Source organism: Cutaneotrichosporon oleaginosum (genome assembly GCF_008065305.1).
Source record: "Cutaneotrichosporon oleaginosum strain ATCC 20508 chromosome Unknown ATCC20508_contig03, whole genome shotgun sequence".
NCBI lineage: Eukaryota > Fungi > Basidiomycota > Tremellomycetes > Trichosporonales > Trichosporonaceae > Cutaneotrichosporon > Cutaneotrichosporon oleaginosum.
The window spans coordinates 125,100-143,967 of NW_027072172.1; the positions used below are offsets into that span (position 1 = coordinate 125,100).

The 18,868-nt window shown below is 62.5% G+C and overlaps 6 protein-coding genes across 6 annotated transcripts; 4 read left to right on the forward strand and 2 right to left on the reverse strand.

Annotated features, from left to right (window-relative positions):
* Positions 1-120: 120 nt before the first annotated feature.
* COLE_03233 (uncharacterized protein) lies at positions 121-637 on the reverse strand (the record flags this gene model as incomplete). Its single annotated transcript, XM_018426833.1, has 3 exons — positions 121-325; positions 428-503; positions 610-637. 3 exons carry the CDS (start codon positions 635-637, stop codon positions 121-123), a joined length of 309 nt encoding a protein of 102 aa, XP_018277332.1.
* Positions 638-786: 149 nt separating this feature from the next.
* Positions 787-2,027, forward strand: COLE_03234 (uncharacterized protein; the record flags this gene model as incomplete). Its single annotated transcript, XM_018425008.1, has 3 exons — positions 787-876; positions 987-1,515; positions 1,561-2,027. The coding sequence occupies 3 exons, from the start codon at positions 787-789 to the stop codon at positions 2,025-2,027; spliced, it is 1,086 nt and encodes a 361-aa protein (XP_018277331.1).
* Positions 2,028-2,203: 176 nt separating this feature from the next.
* On the reverse strand, positions 2,204-3,142 carry COLE_03235 (uncharacterized protein; the record flags this gene model as incomplete). The annotated part of the gene is made up of 3 exons (XM_018423700.2): positions 2,204-2,820; positions 2,856-2,945; positions 2,977-3,142. The coding sequence occupies 3 exons, from the start codon at positions 3,140-3,142 to the stop codon at positions 2,204-2,206; spliced, it is 873 nt and encodes a 290-aa protein (XP_018277330.1).
* Positions 3,143-4,321: 1,179 nt separating this feature from the next.
* On the forward strand, positions 4,322-4,918 carry COLE_03236 (uncharacterized protein; the record flags this gene model as incomplete). Its single annotated transcript, XM_018423699.2, has 1 exon — positions 4,322-4,918. One exon carries the CDS (start codon positions 4,322-4,324, stop codon positions 4,916-4,918), a length of 597 nt encoding a protein of 198 aa, XP_018277329.1.
* Positions 4,919-8,399: 3,481 nt separating this feature from the next.
* On the forward strand, positions 8,400-9,896 carry COLE_03237 (uncharacterized protein; the record flags this gene model as incomplete). Its single annotated transcript, XM_065626276.1, has 4 exons — positions 8,400-8,869; positions 8,902-9,371; positions 9,430-9,575; positions 9,609-9,896. 4 exons carry the CDS (start codon positions 8,400-8,402, stop codon positions 9,894-9,896), a joined length of 1,374 nt encoding a protein of 457 aa, XP_065482357.1.
* A 6,930-nt stretch (positions 9,897-16,826) lies between these two features.
* COLE_03238 (uncharacterized protein) lies at positions 16,827-18,722 on the forward strand (the record flags this gene model as incomplete). Its single annotated transcript, XM_018423478.2, has 2 exons — positions 16,827-17,245; positions 17,279-18,722. 2 exons carry the CDS (start codon positions 16,827-16,829, stop codon positions 18,720-18,722), a joined length of 1,863 nt encoding a protein of 620 aa, XP_018278027.1.
* Between the last annotated feature and the right edge of the window lie 146 nt (positions 18,723-18,868).

Genomic DNA, 18,868 nt, shown 5'->3' on the forward strand with positions numbered 1-18,868 from the left:
CTCCGCTGACTCCGCTGACTCCGCTGACTCCGCTGGCCTCACCCTCTCATCCTATCTACTCCTCCCTCTTCCCGTGCACTCCCTTCCCCCCTCCCACACACACACGCACGAATTCATACTCTACATGCCAAACGAGCCGGTCGCCTGCGCCTGCCCGCCCATGCTCTGCAGGCGCTCGCCGACCTTCTTGTTGACCTCGAAGAACTTTGCCGTACACCGGTCGATGCACACCGCCTCGCCCTTGTTGAGGTCCGGCTCGGCGTACCAGTGCTTGCGCGGGTCCGGCTGGATGCACTTTGTGTGGCACGAGTTGACCAGGCGGTTGCTGTGGAGTCGAGTGGGGAGTGGAAGAGAAGCGGTCGCAATGGGGAGGTGTAGGGGGTTGAGGCCGCGTCAGCACGACACAAAGATCGCCACGGCAACTCACAACACGTCCGTGATCATGTCGAGCTCGCTCGCGGCCATCTCCATCTTCATGGGGTCGACCGAACCAGCATTTTGGGCTGCGGTCAGTGGGGCCGGGTGAGCGGCACGCGCGGCTAGAGGGGCAGCGCGAGAGGCGCTTGCCTCCGTCGCCGCGCGCGGTTATGCACGTCTTCAGAGACTCACATGCTCCGCCGCCAAACATAAACGACATGGTGAGTAGGTGGCAAGAATGGGTGATGGCGAGTGACGAGCGTCGGCCGGTGGTGAAAAAGGAACTCCCCTCCACCGGATGTATCCGGATGTAGCCGTGCTACCCATCTTTGATCTCGAATCTATCTCAGAATCGACGTCAAAACAACAATGATGCGCCCGAGGATATCGCGCGCGCGGCTTGCGCTGCCGCCGCATGGTCGCCGTACCCTCGCGTCCGCGCCGAAGAAGCACGACGAAGTCATCTTCTCCGGCATCCAGCCGACGGGTGAGTTGCGCCGTGACACCGCTGACAGCAGGAACTCCGCATGTGAGTTGAGTCGAGTTGAGTGTGCTCCGCCTGACGACAGCTCGGGAACTACCTCGGCCTCTTCCTCCCCTTCCTGGAGCTGCAGGCGACGGCGGCGCCGACAACGCCGATCTACCTCTCCGTCGTCGGCCTGCACTCGATAACGCTCCCGCAGACGCCGGCGGCACTCGTCTCGGACCGCCGCAACATGCTCGCGGCGCTGCTCGCGTGCGGCGTCGACCCCGCGCGCACCACGCTCTACATGCAAGAACAGGTGCCGCAGCACGCCGAGCTCGCGTGGTACTTCAACACCATCTCCTCCGTGGGCCGGCTGCAACGCATGACGACGTGGAAGTCGCGCCTCGCCGTGAGCCGCAACGCCAACTCGGAAGACGAGGTGTCCGAAGCCGACCTGCGCCTTGGCCTCTTCGCCTACCCCGTCCTCCAGGCCGCCGATATTGCGCTGTACAAAACCACGCTCGTGCCGGTCGGCGAAGACCAGACGCAGCACCTCGAGCTGGCGCGCGACACGAACGAGGCGTTCAACCGGTTGTTCGGCGACGTGTTCCCCATCCCCGACGTTCAGATTGGTGCGTGCTCCCACCCACCCAAACCCACTCCCAAATTAACACCAGTGCCCCAAAAGCGCATTCTGTCGCTCAAGAACCCGCGCGAGAAAATGTCCAAGTCGGCAGCCAACCCCTTGTCGCGGATCAGCATTGTCGACTCGTCCAAAGACATCGAGAAGAAGATCAAGGGCGCCGTGACCGACGCCGAGCCCGTGATCACTTACGACCCCGCCGGCCGGCCGGGCGTCGCGAACCTCCTCACGATCTGGAGCGCGCTCGACGAGGCCGGGCGCTCGCCCGCGCAGCTCGCGGACATGGCCGCCGCAGAGGGATGGGGCGCGGGCAAGCTCAAGGGCGCTGTCGCGGACGTTGTCGTGCACCGGCTCGCGCCGGTGCGTGATGAGTACGCGCGCATCGTCGCGGACCCGGGGTATATCCGAGATGTGGCGGCGCGGGGCGCGGACAGGGCCAGAGAGACGGCAGAGAAGACCATGGTCGAAGTCCGCAAGGTCGTTGGGTTGGGCGAAATCTAGTGGCCTGGGCGGCTGAACACCATTCTACATCACTACTCAATCACTGCATGCACACTGTGTCTCTACGTCGCTTGGTTGTGCTTGTGTTGTCGTCTCCCTCTCATGCCGTTGTCTGCTGTCCCTCTTGTCTTGTCTGCGTTGCCGTTGCTCGTGCCCCTTCTTCCGCCGATAGCCGGCTACTCGTTACTCTTCACAATCTTGCTCTCCGGACGACTCGCATACCCCGTCCAACTCTCGTCGTAGACGGCAGCAGACACGACGCGCCCCTCCTCCTGCGCGACGATCTGTGCCGCGAGCCACCCCACACATGCCGTCATACCCGACCCGCATGAGAAGACCATCTGGCGCTCGACGGCGCCCCCGGCCGCATCCGCGCCTTGGTCGAGCAGCGCGGCCCACGCCTCCTCCCCGCCCACAGCGCGGACGAGGACGGCGCGCAGCTCCGCCGGCGTCTTGTACGACGTGTACGGGTGCCCGTCGCCGACGGGCACGAGCAGCTCGCCGAAAGGCAGGCTGCGCGCGCGCGGCATGTGCCCGCTCGACAGGCCCGGGCGGGGCTCGGGGTCCGTGCCCGCGAAGCGGCCGGGCGAGCGCGCGTCCAGCACAATGTCCCCGCCCGCCGCGCTCGCCACCATGTCGGCGTAGCTCTTCACCATGTCCTTGTTCAGCGCGCCGGAGGTGTATGCCACCGGCTTCCAGTCCACTTCGGGCGGGCCTTCATCCACGTCCCCGCCTTCGTCGATCCACGCCGGCAGCCCGCCGTCCAGCACCGACACTTTGTCGTGCCCGAACGCTGCATAAGTCCAGACCACGATGGCGAAAGCTCACCTTTGAACGTGAAGAGGCCGCGCGGGGCCGAAAACACGCCGATGCTGTCGTACAGCACCACGTGGGTGTGCGGTGTGATCCCCAATTTGCCTGGTGTCAGCGAGGACGCGGCGCCACGCACCCGCAGCATCGCGGAACGTCTCGAGACTCGGAAGCATGTGGCCCAGCCCGAGCGGGTTCGTCTTCGGGTCCAGATCCGCGATCTTGTCCAGGTTGAAGCGGCGCGCGCCGGGGATGCGCGGCCCGCTGTGGTATTCCTCGTCGGGGTTGCGCGGCGAGTTGGGCATGTGCCACGAGACGTCGAGCGCGACGATGTCCTGGTGTCAATGTCAGTGGTGTGTATCCATCGTGCGCTGCTGCGGATACAAATTTAGTGCACATGCACATGCAGGTGGACCCCCGTGCTTGCACAGACGCGACGCTACTCACCCGCTTGTTGGGCAGGCCGGCGACAGCCTCCTTGGCCGAGATGAGAAAGGGCACGGAGGGCTTGGGCGGCTTGGAGGACATCATACGGCGAGCGAGACTGAAAGTGCCAAGTGGAGAAGTGGGCAGACGCATGTCGGCTGGATCAGAGTGCGGGAGCGGCTATGCCTCGAGAACGGTGGGCTATCAGGCGATGATGATGGTCTCGGAGTGGAAATGACGATGGACGTTGTCACGGCGGGGCACCAGCTTGGGATCGTCGAGCTATGACACCGTGGGAGAGTATAGCAGAAGAGTGGGGCAGAGCAGTGAACCCGTTGATAGGGCCGTTTACCCGGTCTGATGGCGCCGAGGCTGCCGTCCGCTGCCGTTGGGATGCACATTTTGCACAATGAGCAACAAGCAAGTGCCCAATCACACATGAACCGCACAAGGTGGCTTCATTGATTCTAGTTCGCGCCTCTTGCTCGCGTCCGTCGCCCTGGAATTCTCGTCAAACTTAGGTTTCAGCCACGCCACTGCGGCTGTGCGCCTGATCGCGCCTGGGGAACATGGCGGAGAGGCAGACGACGCGCTATAAAAATCCAGATAAACCCTGTAAAAGTTACATGCTCATCTTCGGCTTCGGCTCGTTTGCTGCGCCCAGATGCGAGTGAGGTAACGGTTGTCACTCCCGCTGCACATGCCTCCTCCATCTCGAACACTACTCATCTTATCTCATCACAGCATCCACATCTCCATCGTATCTCACTGCACCCGCATCGCTTCGCATCGCATACCACATGTCTTACATACACCCCACCCCACACACCATCTCGCGGACATGACAGACACACGTAGCGCCAAGACCCTGTGGCTTCAATTGACTTGCTCGACTGAATTCATGCCCGGCCTGATCCACTGGCCGCACTAAGAGCTAAGCTATCAGAGCCTGTCGCCGGATCGCCATTCTTTTGACCTGTTGGCCTGCGCGCCAGCCGATATATTGACTGCATGCATCTTCCTTTTCTTCTTCACCTCCCCACTAGCCTCTCTCAACCATGCGCGTCTCCCTTCTCGCCGCGTACATTTTCGCATCTGCGCTGGTCGCTGCTGCGCCAGTCGCAGCCAACGCCGCCGACGCCGCTGCCATCACGCACGTGTCGCCAGATAAGGCCGACCATCCTATCGTGGACGACGAGCCCACGGTTGGGGACAAGCCTAAGCCCAAGCCCAAGGCCGCCCCCGTCCCCGCCGCCCCCATCCTCACTCCGGACACGGACGCGCAGACCCCCCTCCTCCTCCCCCTCCGCTGGACAACCGAGTTTCCCGAAGCGATCAAGGCTGGCTCATATCTCAACCTTGCCTGGGAAGGCGGAAGCCCCGAGTACGGCTTTGAGGTCTACTACATCCCCCGATGGCCGATGCAGCGCGTGTACGACCTCGTGCCGATCGAGAACACGACCTCGCGCCACGCCATCTGGAGCGTGCCGCAGTACGACGACTTCCCGGAGGGCACGACGTTCATCTTCGGTGTCAAGGACGCGACCGGCGGCCCCGGCGGTAACTGGTACGACCTCACCGCGCCGCTGCCGCTCGTGTACAGCGCGCCGGACGCGCGCGGCTTTGAGGCCGCCATCAAGGCCAAGCGCGCTTGAGTTTCACGGACACTGTAACACCTCGCGCGGGCGCGACATAGATAGATACGGCTGTATTTGTAGCATATGGACAGACTGGGTATTTTGCGCGTGAGGCGAGCGGATGTTAGGGCGGCCGTCGCCGACGACTACAGGCACCGAGCATGACGTTCGCTTCTGTTCGGCCTTTGGGGAACAGTCCCCCGTCTTCCGGCATGCATCTGGCACCGTGCCAAGTCCTCTTGTCGACGTCTCATCTTGCCTTGTCACTACACCTACTCTCTAGAGATCTAGAAGGAATAGACATCGCCGCCGATCGATCGAATCACCCGCCACCCTCCTCAAACAGCGTCATCTGACCTCGACGCCTCCACCCCGCCGATCCACCCGTAACCGATCAACACGCCTCGGTCTTGAGATCCTGCCATCGATCCCGTCTCCATCAACCGCATCTCCATTCTCGCCATGCTCTCGTCGCGGGTGACAAAGGCCGTCGGCTGGGCCTGCATCTCGTCGTGGTACTGTGAGTGCGCGGTGGGGTGTCCTCTGCGATCACATACCCTCTCCAACCGCCTCCGCCTAGCTTCTTCCTACTCCTGCCCCCCCCCCCCCCCCCCCCCCCCCCCCCCCCCCTCCCTTTTCCATCCGCACCATCCTAACTCCAGACGGCTATCACCTCGCCGAGCTCAACTACCCCGTCAACGGCCTCACCTGCCATCCGTCCCCGAACGACGGCAATGCCCCGCTCCGCCCATGCCTCGGCCTCGACTCGATCAAGTACAGCGCCGTAACCGCGCTCCTCACAGCCGGCGGCCTGGTGGGCAGTATTCTGAGTGACAGCATCGTGCGCAGCCAAGGCGTGCCCGGCGGCATAGCGTGGACGGGTTGGCTCAACCTCGCCGGCGCACTCATGATGGCGCTCGCACCACACTGGGGCGTGCTGGCACTTGGGCGGTTAGTATGGCTGTGGGGAAGGCGAGGATGTCTGCCCTCGCTCCGACAACAGATAGCGGCGCCTCCAGCCTACCCCATGCCCTCCACTCCACCGAGTCCCCACTGACGCCAGCTTCGTAGCCGGTCTCTCGTGCGGTCTCGCCATCTGCACCGTCCCGCCGTACCTGGCGACCGTGGCGCGCACGACGCCTGAGCTGCAGTCCCGCTCCGGACAAATCGGCGCGCTCAACCAGCTCGCAATCGTCATCGGCATCTGCTCGTCGCAGGTCATGGGCATGATCTTGACTGGGCCGGTAAGCAGGCCTTCGAGCGGAGAAGCTAACGCAGACTGGAGACAAGCCCGGCCGCTGGCGCTACGTCCTCGTGATCAGCGCGTTGGCGTCGATAGTCCAGATTGCAATGGGCGAGAGGCCGATGAACCAGGAATACACTCCGCACGACCCCGACACGCGCTCTGATGAGGGTGAGTGCTTGGTTCCGCACCGGTACGGATACTGACGCGCAGCAGCAGCGCCGCTCCTCCCCGCTCCCGGATCGGCGGCGTCGTCCGACCAGCTGTCGATCCGTGCGGTGCTCTCCAACCCTGCGTTCCGTGGTCCGGCGCTTCTCATCACCACCATCATGGTGCTGCAGCAGCTGAGCGGAGTCAACGCTGTGCTGTTTTACTCGGCACCGGTATTGTCGTCGGTGCTCAAAGGCGCTGGGGCGGGTGTGCTCAGCGTCGGCATCACGGTGGTGAACGCACTCATGACGCTGCCTGCTATTGCACTGGTAGACGTAAGTCCGCTACTGCGGAAGAACACAGCTAATCGCAGAAACTCGGCCGCCGCACCCTCCTCCTAGCTTCGGCGATCAGCATGGCATTCATGAGCATCATGCTGGCTGTCGGTCTCGACCAGGGCAGGCAGTACATTTCCAGCTTTGCCATTGTCGCGTTTATTGTGAGCCTCGATTCCGAGGGTTTCTGACACCAGGCGGCGTTCGCAATCGGGCTCGGCCCCGTGCCCTTCCTCCTCGTGTCGGACATGTTGCCCGGCCCCGCCATTCCCGCCGTGTCGTCCCTCGCGCTCTCCGGGTCGTGGATCACCAACTTCATCGTCGCGATGGGCTTCATTCCGCTCCGCGACGCGCTGAGCGAGCCTGCGGACCCAAATGACCCAGGTAACGGCGCACGGCTGGGCGAGGGCCGCGTGTTCTACGTCTTCACGTTCACGCTCGTGCTCATGGTCAGTGTCGTGCTGCGGGGTGTACGCTCGTAGCGCGAGCGTAGGCGGCGGAGCGAGGAGGATGCATCGCACGAGCCGATGTCTTTGACCAGCAATGACAGATCGACAGTCTGCGCTGATCATGAATCGCCACTCTGTATTTTCCGGGCCTCTTCTGTCCTCGCTCCCCCTCCAGCGAGCCAAAAGCTTGCCCCCACTCAGAATCGAACTGAGGGCTAGAGATTATGAGACTCACGTGTTACCATTACACCATAGGGGCTGGGGTGGGTGTTAGTGGGCGCGAGGCTCGCCGCCGCGCGGAGCGGCGAGTCCGTGTCCAGCGTGGAAGTCGGCCTCCCACACGCACAGCCCGGTATCATGTGCGGACCGGCGCATCAGCCGCAGCTCGAGGCTGAAATGGCACTCGCGCAGTACGCACATGATCCGATGACTCTGTCTGGAGATGGGTGAGGAGCGACCACCTACACCGCGCAAAGCCATGCTTCCTGATGCGGAACGGTCCAGACACGGGTATGACGTCTGTCGCTGCCGCTGTCTCTGTCAAGCATGCTAGCAGCTGGACGCAGGCACACACAAATCATGGCCGATCAACTGGCCGCGATCCGCAGGCACGGATTTGCAATGTCCGCCGCAGCGCGATACCAAGATAGATTCGTCGCGAAAATCTCGAAGAAAAGTCAAGTCGGCCAGGATCTTGGAGCCTGCACACCTGCGAAACGAGACATGTGCGTGCGCGCGTGCGCTAGCGCTTGCGCGTGTGCACGAACGTGCAAAGCGCAGCGTGGAGGTCGAGGGACAATGTGGCGGCGGCGAAGAGTGCAGGGATGTGAACGAGACGGTGCGTGGCTCAGACGAGAATATCTGCGTGGAGCGGGTGTTGTGCTCCACCCATACGCTGTACGGGGTGCCCGAGCACGCGGACGAGCACGAGCACGACGCACGCATCGTTAGACGCTAGACGGGACGCGCCGCGCGCTGCACGTGTGTTGCAGCGTCACACATGCAGCGTCACACAGTGGCTATTCTCGGCGCACTGTCTCATCTCGGCGTCAGTTCAGGGGGCCTAAACGAGAGGCTGGGCAAGTCGGGCTCGTGGTGGGCACAGTGATAAGGCTGAGCTGGATGCGGTGGTCCCCATCGCACCCACGATGGACGGCAGCAAGGACAAGATCGACACACACGAGGTGGCGCACGAGGGTGTGCCGCCGAAGCGCAAGCTAGGCAATGTCGCGACGTGAGTCGTCTCGCACTGGGCACGCCCGCGCGCCACTTGGCCCGCTTTCTCGCGCGCTGACAGCAGCATCTTCGCCGCCGGCTCGGCCATGTTTTCGGACGGGTACAGCAACGCCGCGATGGGACCGACTAAATCCGTCCTCGCGCGCCTCTACCCCACGCAGTACAAGCACGGGCTGGGCGGGCAGAACGCGAGCCTGATCGGCGCGATGGGCTTCGCGGGCATGGTGTTGGGCCAGCTCGCGTTCGGGGTGCTCAGCGACAAGTGGAGCCGCAAGTACTCGATGTTCGTGTGCACGGGCATCATATTCGTGTTCTCGATTCTGTGCGCGTGCGCGGCCGGGCCCGGCCAGACGCTGTTCAACTGCCTCATCGCGTTCCGCTTCCTCCTCGGCATCGGGATTGGGGGCGAGTATCCCAGCGGCAGCGTGACGGCGGCGGAGAGCACCGAGGCCGCGGGCGTGAAGAAGGGGCAGCAGCAGCGCCTGTTCATCTGGGCGACGAACACAATGTTGGACTTGGCGTTCGCGATTGCTTGGGTACGTTCTCCACTGACACGCTGACCCAGTTCGTCGCGCTCGTCCTCTACTGGATCTTCGGGGACGCACACCTGCGCGCGGTGTGGCGCGGCGTGCTCCTTCTCGGCGCGATCCCGCCGCTCGTCCTCCTCATCGCCCGCGTGTTCATGCACGAGCCCCAGTCCTACCTGCGCAACAACATGCGGCACACGCGCATCCCCTACGCCCTCATCCTCCGGCGGTACTGGGCCCGCCTGCTCGCCGTCTCCGTCATCTGGTTCATCTACGACTGGATCACCTACCCGTTCGGGATGTACAGCGACACGATCGTGGCGCGTGCCGCGCCGAACGCGAGTTTCGCCCAGACGCTCGGGTGGGGGTGTCTCGTCAACGCCTTTTATGTGCCGGGCACGATCGCGGGCTCGTTCCTCGCCGACTGGATCGGGCCCAAGTACTGCCTCATCACGGGGCTCGTGCTGCAAGCCGTGTTCGGGTTCGCGCTGAGCGGCGCGTACGACCGCTTCTTCCCCACGGCGAGCGGGGGCAACGTCGCAGGCTTTGCGGTCATGTATGGGTTTTGTGCGTCGCATGCCTGTGCCCGCCGCGCTGACGCTGACGCTAGTCCTCGCGTTCGGCGAAGTCGGGCCGGGGAACAACCTCGGCCTCCTCGCGTCCAAGGCTATCGGGCCCACCGCGGCCCGCGGGCAGCTGTACGGCATCGCGGCCGCAATCGGCAAGGTCGGCGCGGTAAGCCCCCCCCCGCTCCCGGCGCTGACCCAGTTCATCGGCTCGTACACGTTCCCGCAGATCCAGGCGGACATGGACGCGCGCTCGGCGTATCTCGGGCACACGGGCCTGTTTTACATCGGCGCAGCGCTCGCGGGCTTCAGCGCCATCATCGCGCTCTGCCTCCCCAACATCAAGCCGGATGCTATGGCCGACGAAGACGTGCTCTTCCGCGAGTACTTGGCTGCGCACGGGTTCGATGTGAGCCGCATGGGCGAGCCGGGGCAGGGGGAGAAGCGGGGCGAGCTGGAGGGCGAGGCTGAGGGAGAGCGCGCGCAATGAGAGGGGCGCGCAACTGAGCGCAGAGCGCGCAGTTCTAATCATGATGCGTATGCAGATCATGTCGGGCGCGGCAGCGAACGTCGGCGCCTTGTAAGAGGACGAGGTCCGCAGTGTCACTACTGGTGTCCGGCGACCCGCACCACAATTCTGATCAACAAGCACCTGCCACGCTCGTGCCACATGCCACTCAAATACACCTGCCGACCCCGCCGAAATACCAGTCCGCGCCGTGCCTTCATATCGGCACATGACGTCGCCAGGAACATTGTTACTTGCGATGCGAGTGCGCAGGCGCGCAGTTGCGCAGCGTGTTCTCTAGCCCGACGACAGAACGCCGAGCGGAGGAGTGGGCGTGGGAGCAAAGCGTTGTTGTTCCCCCCCCCCCCCCCCTCCGTGCGTTCTCTGTCGTCTCCATCGCTCCCGAGGTGGTGAGTCGCCCAGGAGCCCGACTGACAAGCTCTAGAGTACAGGAGGGGTCCAGGGATCGGCGGCTCGGCATGCTCGGCGGCAATGACAACGCAGAGTACAGGTCTGGGTGCGTAATTAGTGGTGATCGTGTGGGCTGTGGGGGACAGCGGGACCGGAGCGAGCAGGATGCGAATAGCTCTTTGAATATCTGTCGACGGGAGAGTGCACGGCCAAATCGCCGCTTGAGCAGAGCTGCAAGTTGTCGGATCGCGATCACGACGAGTAGTGGCATGTCACGCATGCACGATGCACCCGTCGCTGCCCGCCATCACGACGTCGCAAGCGGTGGTGCGAGGATCCAATGTCGTGGTTGTCATGGTCCAATGGCCAATGGAGAAGAGGCTAAGGACGGATTGTAATGGAAAGGCCAGGGTAAGGGGTGACTCAGGGAAGTAACCCGAAAGTATAAGCGCTCATTACCCCTCGAGACCCAAGAAACGAGAAGGACAATGTTCAGGGTGTCAAGGGAGTGTCAGGGCAGGGGAGTGGGTCATGGGCAGAGAGATGGACGCCATGCCATCACTCCGCGCGCATGGCAAAGTCCTGGGATTATTACCCAGTGCCAAGGTGGTTATGTAGGATTTGGATGCGGCGTTGATGTACGGGTGATGGATGGGAGGATGGGAGAGTGGGAGGAAGAGTGGGAGAATGAGAGAGAGAAAGAGAGAGAGAGAGAGAGAGAGAGAGAGGAAGGATGAGTCATGGTCCAGTCAGCAGTCAGCAGTCAGACTTGGAGAGGGAAGCAAAAGGAGGCGACTGCGGAGAGAGATGACTGCGCCCCTCCTTGGTCCTTGCTGCCTCCACTTTTGCCTCCGCTCTCTTCCCCCCCCCCCCGGTTACCTGGGTCATTCCGCAATCCAAGCCCAGTGACGTCTCTGGGCTTGGTCTGTGCGAGCTTTGGTCCTCTGCTCCTCCGCCTTTGACCCGCCTCACTCCTCACTCCTCCTCCTCCTCCTCCTCCTCATCCTCCTCATCCTCCTCATCGATCATCCTCGTCTCGTCGTCGTCCACTCTCCACTCGTCGCTCTCCTCGGTGACTGCGCATCTCCTCCCTCTACATCTCTATCCATCTTATCCATCTTACCTCTCACGCCCTCCTCCCCCCCCCCCTCCCACACGCTCACGCGCTCACACCGCCCACACACCTCGCACAGCTTGGCTTGCCCCCTCTGCGCACTCCCTCCACCTGTCCACCTCCCCACCTCCCACCCCTCCTCCTCGTCCTCCTCCACTCCTCCACTCGGACAATCATCCCATCCCATCCATCTCATCTCATCCTCTGTCATCTCATCTCCTCCTCGATATCCCCCACCCCATACCATACCCTGCCTTTCAACTCTTACTTTCACTCTGCCCCATACCCTTAATCGCTCGACCTACCTATCTCCTACACCCCCCCCCTCCTCATCAACATCCCATAATCACGCAGGTCTGGCTGGCTGCCTGCTGCTTCGTCTACATCGTACTCGATCACCACCAAACAGTCACAGCTTTGTCATGTCGCAGTTTGAGGTCTTTGCGGATCAACAACCATGGGAACTGGTGAGTGTCACTCGTCCATCCTGTTCTTGGCTTTGTCTTGAGTTTCTCTTCCATTGTTGCACTCCCACTCCCACTCCCACTACCCCACTACCCTACCCCCACACTCGAAGATCACATGAGGTCGTGAGCATTGCATTGGCAGGGCGACGTCCAAGGGGCCAAGGTTCCAAGCATTCAAGGATGATCAGTTGAAGAGGGGTCTAGTGCAGGGGGGGTGGATGGCATGGACGCGCGCTATCATGACGTCTGGACTATGGGTTAGCCCTGGCAATGCCTGCTATGCCTGGCAGCTGGCCAGGCTGCAGTCCTACCAGAGATCCCGTCCACGTCATGCTCAAGCACACGCTGCATCCATTGCCCACGTTGTCTGCCAAGGTGGTCATGCATGCTGGGCGACGACTAGTGCCTGTCACTGTGCACCTTGGGGGGGGGGGGGACTTTTTGCCCGAAATGTGAAGGGGAGGAGAGGAAATTGAATATGGTACCAGGGGTTAAGCCTCGTCGTCTCAAAGTCATGTTCACATTTCATTTCATATCCCTCTCAATTTTCATCCTCTGACTCATTGATCTGTGCGTGTGATCTATCTACCTCTACCTCTCTCTCAACCCAGGCGTACAAGTGGCCGCGTTCTGGTGTTGCTCGTTAATGAAGATGGTTGGAGGTGGCCGTTGAAGAGGGCCTGCGTGTGTCCCATCTTTTGAAAGCCAAGCCTTTAGAGGGGCCTTAGCATCCGTCGCCCTTTTGCCTCTGCTTGCTCTCCTCATCTTCCCCCCCCCTTTATTCCCCCCTCCCCCCCCCTGTCGATTGCGACACACTTCCTCCCGCCCTCATCCCTGCCCTCACTCGTTGCCTGCGCGCCCTCGCAATCCTTTGCCTGCGACCACCGCGCGACCTCGGCTGCAGTCATTGCATTGCACTGCGCTCAATTCATCTCCATCGCAACCATCCCATCCCCTCCTCACGCTCTTTTTCTTTCTACTTTACTGTCGCTTACACCTCTCCAGCAACAAGCTCCCCCCTCTCCCATCGACCAACGTCACGAGCCCTCCCCCTTGGAACTAGCTCTCGCACGCACACGTTCCCCCTCAATCTCCTCACCAACCTCCCCAACACGCCTCGACAGACAACTCTCTGGCGACCCCGATTCTCCCCCACCAGCTTGGAAACGTCGTCCTTCTGTGAATAACCATCGACGCTCGGTCAACTCAAACTCGTTCAACACCGACTCTCAACCTCCTCCTCCTCCTCCTCCTCCTTCCTCGCCACCGAACGCTTGGTACGGCCCTAACACTCACCACCACCAATCCCCTCCTCATCCTCCTTTTCCTCATCCTCATTCGCATCCTCAGCAACCTCGCCGTCAACCTCCCCCAAACCTTCAAATGACACGTGCAGGCGTCGCTCAACGCTTGATGCGTGATGACGCTCAGACTCGTCCTCCCCGTCCACCGCCCGGCGCCTTTGGCAGGCGTCGTGCTGGCACCAACCCTGGATCCGCCTCTAATCGTTCTTCCATGGCCAGCTACGAAGGTATGAACAGCGAGGAACTGTGGTCTCTCGAAGACTCCACTCCCGACATGAGCAACCCCACTCGTCCTTCCCAAGAGCGACCCCTCGACACTGTAAACCGCATGTCAAACCGTTGGGACCCCGTTCCTCTCCCAGAAGCGCTCTGGCCCACCGCACCAATGGACATGCCAGACTACCTCCCTCCCCCAAAGACAAAGTCGTTGACAAACGTCGCTGGCATGAGGAAACGTGGGACATTGCGCAAGAGTGCTTCTAGGGCGTCGACGATCGACAGCAGCTTGGCACCCATGCAGCCCAAGGACGCCCTGTCCTCTGCACACTCGTCGTCCACAGACTTGTCGATCAACATGAACAAGTCTCAGGCGTCGCTTTCCTCTCGTCCGCAGTCAATGATGCTCGGGCCTTATGGCTTCGATCTTCTCAGCACGCTCGCCCCTCGTGATGGAGGCTATGCTGTTGCAGCTCAGTTGAGCCAGAACAATACATTCTCGCCCACCAGCTCTGGCGGGAGTGACCGAGGATCCTTCTACGGCTCGCCTCCTCCCAACTCGTATCGCCAGTCGCGCGGCCCTCCCACTCCGGTCATGATGCGACACGATGACGACTTGTCGCTTCCTTTACCGGGGCGCCTGTCCACTGCAACCACGTCGTCCAATCTGTCTACCTACTCTCAGGATGAGGCACTCGACGGCACCGTGCCTACTTTGGCTGCATCCCAGCTGTCGCAACCTACCATGAAGAGTCCTCTCAGCCAGCACACCACGGCCGCAGAGGTAGCCAACATGCACCCCCCGATGACTCCCGTTGAAGAAAACTCGTCTCGAGAGTTCCCTTCACACGGCGCCGCCGCCGCCGCCGCCCGCAATATGCCTCAGAACCCCAACCCCACGTTCATGTCCAATGGTCCTTCCTCTCAGGCTGCCGGTGCTGCCGGTGCTGCCGGTGCTGCCGGTGCCGCCATCGTTGGCGGAGCCGCTCTCAACAAGTCCAAGACAAAGAAGGAGCTCAAGGCCGAAGAGAAGGCAAAGGCAAAGGCCGCCAAGCTCGAGGCCAAACGCGAAGCTGAGCGACGTGTACAGGAGGCAGCTCGCCAGAAGACGGCCGCCCTCAAAGAGGCCGCCCGCTTGAAGGAAGACAAGGCCAAAGAAGCAGCTCGTCTCAAGGCCGAGGAGAAGGCTAGAGCCAAGGCGGAGAAGGCGTCCAAGAGACAGTCCAAGATGTTTGGCATGTCCAGCCGTTCCGCCAGCACGTCTGGTGCGCCCTCCCCAGCTGCGCAGTCCATTCCTCCATCGCCTGCTTCCCAGAAGCCCACACAGGCGCTGCAGGCACCCCCGCTGCAGTCTCGCCCTCCTCCTCCTCCTCCTCCTCCTCCTCCTCCGTCGCAGGCTCCGCCGCAGGTCCGCGCTTCTGTCCAACCGCAAGCGCCTGCTCCATCGGCGCCTGTAGCCGGCCCAGTCCAGACTTTCCCCGTCCCACATGGCCTTCCTAACGGCGCGGCGGCACCCGTCCCGCATGGCCTTCCCAACGGTGCTGCTGCACCCGTTCCCGTTCCCGTTCCCAATGGAGCGACGCTCAACGGTTCCATTCCCAACGGATCGCCCATCGGCTATGGCCCCCCTCCCGCTATCGTCGTCCCGCCCCGCGGCAGCAGCAACAGGTTTGTGCAGACTGGCTCTGCCCCCGTCGCCGCCGCACCAGTCACTGCAACTGCAGCTGCCACGACTGCCGGTATTGCGGGCGCCGCTGTGGTCGCTTCACACGTGCACAACCAACAGGGTCCTCCCTCGCCCCCGCGCCAGGCGGCAGCCCGCACTCCTTCGCTCCAGCAGACTTCCAGGGCGCCAGCGCCAGAGAGTGGGCATATGTCCATGCCTATGCCTCGCCCTACTCCTTCGCCCCAGTCTTCGCACCTCTACGCGGCTCCTCCTCGCCACATTGGGCCCTCTTCGCCTCAGCCATCGGTTCCGTCTACGCACTCGTACGCTGCCAGCTCGATTGCTCCCTCTAGCGCCAGCGCGTCGGTGGCTGCCTCTCGCACCCGCACGCCCTCTGCCGTGAGCATGACCCCGTCGAGTGCCCAGTCAGCCACCTCTTCGTCTCTTACCCCGACGAAGGCGACCACGGATTCTGGCTCGGCCACGTCGACCGCGCCCAAGCCTAAGAAGAGTGGCCTGTTCACCAACATCAAGAAGCGTTTCTCCATGGCCCAGCTCGATCAGCCGGTTACTCCTCCGAAGCAGCGCCCGGTGTCGATGGTTAACGGCGGGCCGCAGAACCAGCAGCGTTCCGTTTCTGGCCCACCCCCGGCACCGGTCCACAAGACTGTCGCGCCTGCTCCTGCTGTGTCCGTCGTTGCACCCCAGCAGAACCTGAACTCGATGCCTCCTAAGCCTCCAGCTAAGGACACAGCTGTTCCGATGCCCACCCCTCCGAGCAAGCCAGCTGCACGGATGGCCGCCATTCCTCCCCCAGTCATCGTTCCGCCTCGCCAGTCGTCTTTGGCCCGTGGCCCGGAGCCGCACTCTGACGCCGAGGACGGTGATCACCACCGCCAGGCGTCGCTGTCCGACCCTTCCTCAGTCGTCGTCACTCCGACAACGAGCATGGCAACCAACTCGTCGCCGTCGCTTTTTGATGTGCGCCCTCACGCTATGCGTGAGGACTCTGTCTCGGAGGGCGGCTACGAATCCGCCGTGTCGGATGCTAGCGGCAAGCCGCCTCTTCAGGGAGATGTCGTTCCCACGCTGGTGCAGCAGCAGCCTGTTCACTCTGTGGCCGCTCACTAGAGATCCCCACGGCGCCCACCATTATCATCACTACACGATCGCTTATACCCCGCCATTGTCTCCAAGCCCCGCGACGACAATATTTTGGTCGCGTTTGAGCTATCTGTATTCGGCTCCCATTGGCCTTTCAAGGCCGGACACTTTTTTTGTAACGTTGCGGCACACAGTCTGGTTGCACTTTTTCTGTTTCCTCGTCATGTCTTCGTCGCCCATGCGCCCATTCCATCATCCCATGGTCGCCAAAATCTCATCGACTCTGCCCTCTCTCCAACACCTTTTACCACCCCACGACCCTCCGCGCCGCCATAACACACGCGAGAACGCGAATGAACATTTGAAGCAGTAGTAGTAGTCTTCAGTAGAACTCTCTCTTTTGCCAGTCTCTCTGCCAGCATATACGGCGGGGACCATGCATGTGTGCGAAATTGATTTCGACGGGCCTCAACGTAGTGGCGATCGAGGAGATAATGCTAGTGTGGAGGTTGAGCAGTATGTCGTCAGGCACGTAAAAGTCGAGAAGACGAAATGTTGCGATTCTAAGCACCTACCAGCTACCAATTTCACAACACTCCTCCCTCGATCCTCGACCTCGATCAACATACAATGTCCACGGAGACACCTCCGTCATCTACGGATACGCCAGTGACGCATCCGACGACGACTACTACAAGTTTGGTTACCAGCAGCGTCCCGGCCCCCGCCACCGAGAGTGACGCCAAGCCTCCTCCTGCACCTCCTACCGACTCATCCACCCCAACAGCTGAGCCTGCCGACGCCGACGCCGAAATGCGCTACCCGAATGGTATGCACCCCATGCTGCGGTACTGTAAGCCGTACTGGTGGCCGTACCGCACCTTTGTGAAACAGCGCTGGATCGGGCGCCAGCTACTCGAGGTGATTGCGACCGAGTTCCGCGACCGCTCTGTGGAGTACTACCGGCACGCGCTCGAGAGCGGTGTGACACGCGTCAACGGCGTCGAAGCGTACCCGGAGTACATTTTGCGCGACGGTGACCGCTTGGAGTGAGTTTGTTCTTGCGTCTGCGCTGACGACAGCAACACTGTGCACCGCCACGAGCCGCCCGTGACCAACGACCCGGTTGCGCTCCTCCACATTGACCGGGAGCGCGAGTTCTGCGTCATCTCCAAACCGGGGAGCATGCCGGTACACGCGGCCGGGCGCTACTTCAAGCACACGATGCTTGAGATCCTCATGGCTGAGCACGGGATCAAGGGGTACGCGGTGAACCGGCTGGACCGGCTCACCTCCGGGCTGATGATCTTGGCGCTCTCGGCGCCGGCGTCGCGCCTCCTCGCGGCCGAGTTCTACGACGGCAAAGTCGGCAAGGAGTACGTTGCGCGCGTACGCGGCTGTTTCCCCGAAGAGGAGATCACTGTCGACCAGCCCCTGCTCACCGTCGACCGGCAGATGGGGCTCGTCATCATCGCGCCCGAAGGCAAAGAGTCGCAGACGGTATTCAAGCGGATGAGCTACGACGCTGCGCGCGACCAAAGCGTCGTCCACTGCCGCCCGCTCACGGGGCGCACGCACCAGATCCGCGTGCACCTCCAATACCTGGGCCACCCGATCGCGAACGACCCGATCTACGCGAGCGAAGCCGCGTTCGGCCCAGAATGCGGCAAGGGCGGCGTCGACCTCGTCGAGCAAGGCGAGCAGAACACGCACCTCGCCGCCCTCGCGGAGCGCGTGCACGCCGCCAAAATGAGCGGCGGCAAGGCTGTGCTCCCCACCCCTGCGCCGCCGCCTGTGCCAAGCGACGCAGACCGCCTCGCGGGCAAAGAGGCCGGCCCCGCACACGCGGTCGGCACCACGCGCGTCACGGACAACGTCGACCTCACCTCGCCCATCCGGCTCAGCACGCAGGCGCGCAACGTCATCGCCACGCTGCGCCGCCAGCGCGACGAAGCAGAAGACTGGGTCAAGTGGAACGAGGTGATCTACGCCACCAAGGCGGCGCAAGCTGCGCTGGAAGACTCTGCTTCTGCCTCCGCTTCGGCGTCTGCCTCTGCTTCCGCATCCGGCGCCTCGACGCCGGCGGCAGCAGGCAAGCCGCGCCGCAAAATCCCCCATCCGCGCGTAAACCAGGGCACGCGCGCACAAAAGGCGGCCGACCGCCCCAGCATCCCCGAGGACGCGATACGCACCATGCCGCGCCCGGCGCACGTGCCCCCGGGCTTCTGCGACGAGTGCTTCGTCCCCGTCCCCGACGATCCGGACCCGACCACGCTCTTCATCTACCTCCATGCACTGCGGTATACTACCGAACGCCTCGGCACGTGGGCCACGCCCCTCCCCCGCTGGGCCGGGGAGGAGTGGGACGGGGACTGGCGCGGGTGGGCCGGCGAGGCGCCTGTGTCGCGCGTGCCCAGAGAGGCGTTGGAGGCTGAGGGGCGGGTCGGGGAGGTGTCGCAGGCGCCGCTGGCGCCGCAGACGGAGGAGAGGGAGGAGAAGGAGGAGGGCGTGCGGGCTGTGGGATAGATGCATACCAAAGCAGACGGCCATCACCGTTGCGTCACCATTCTTTGTAACCTCCATGCAATTTCTTCAAGTCAATATACACGCTGCCCCACTCTAATTGTACCCGCCCCGCCACTTCCACCTGGCATTTCCTATCACGTGCCTGG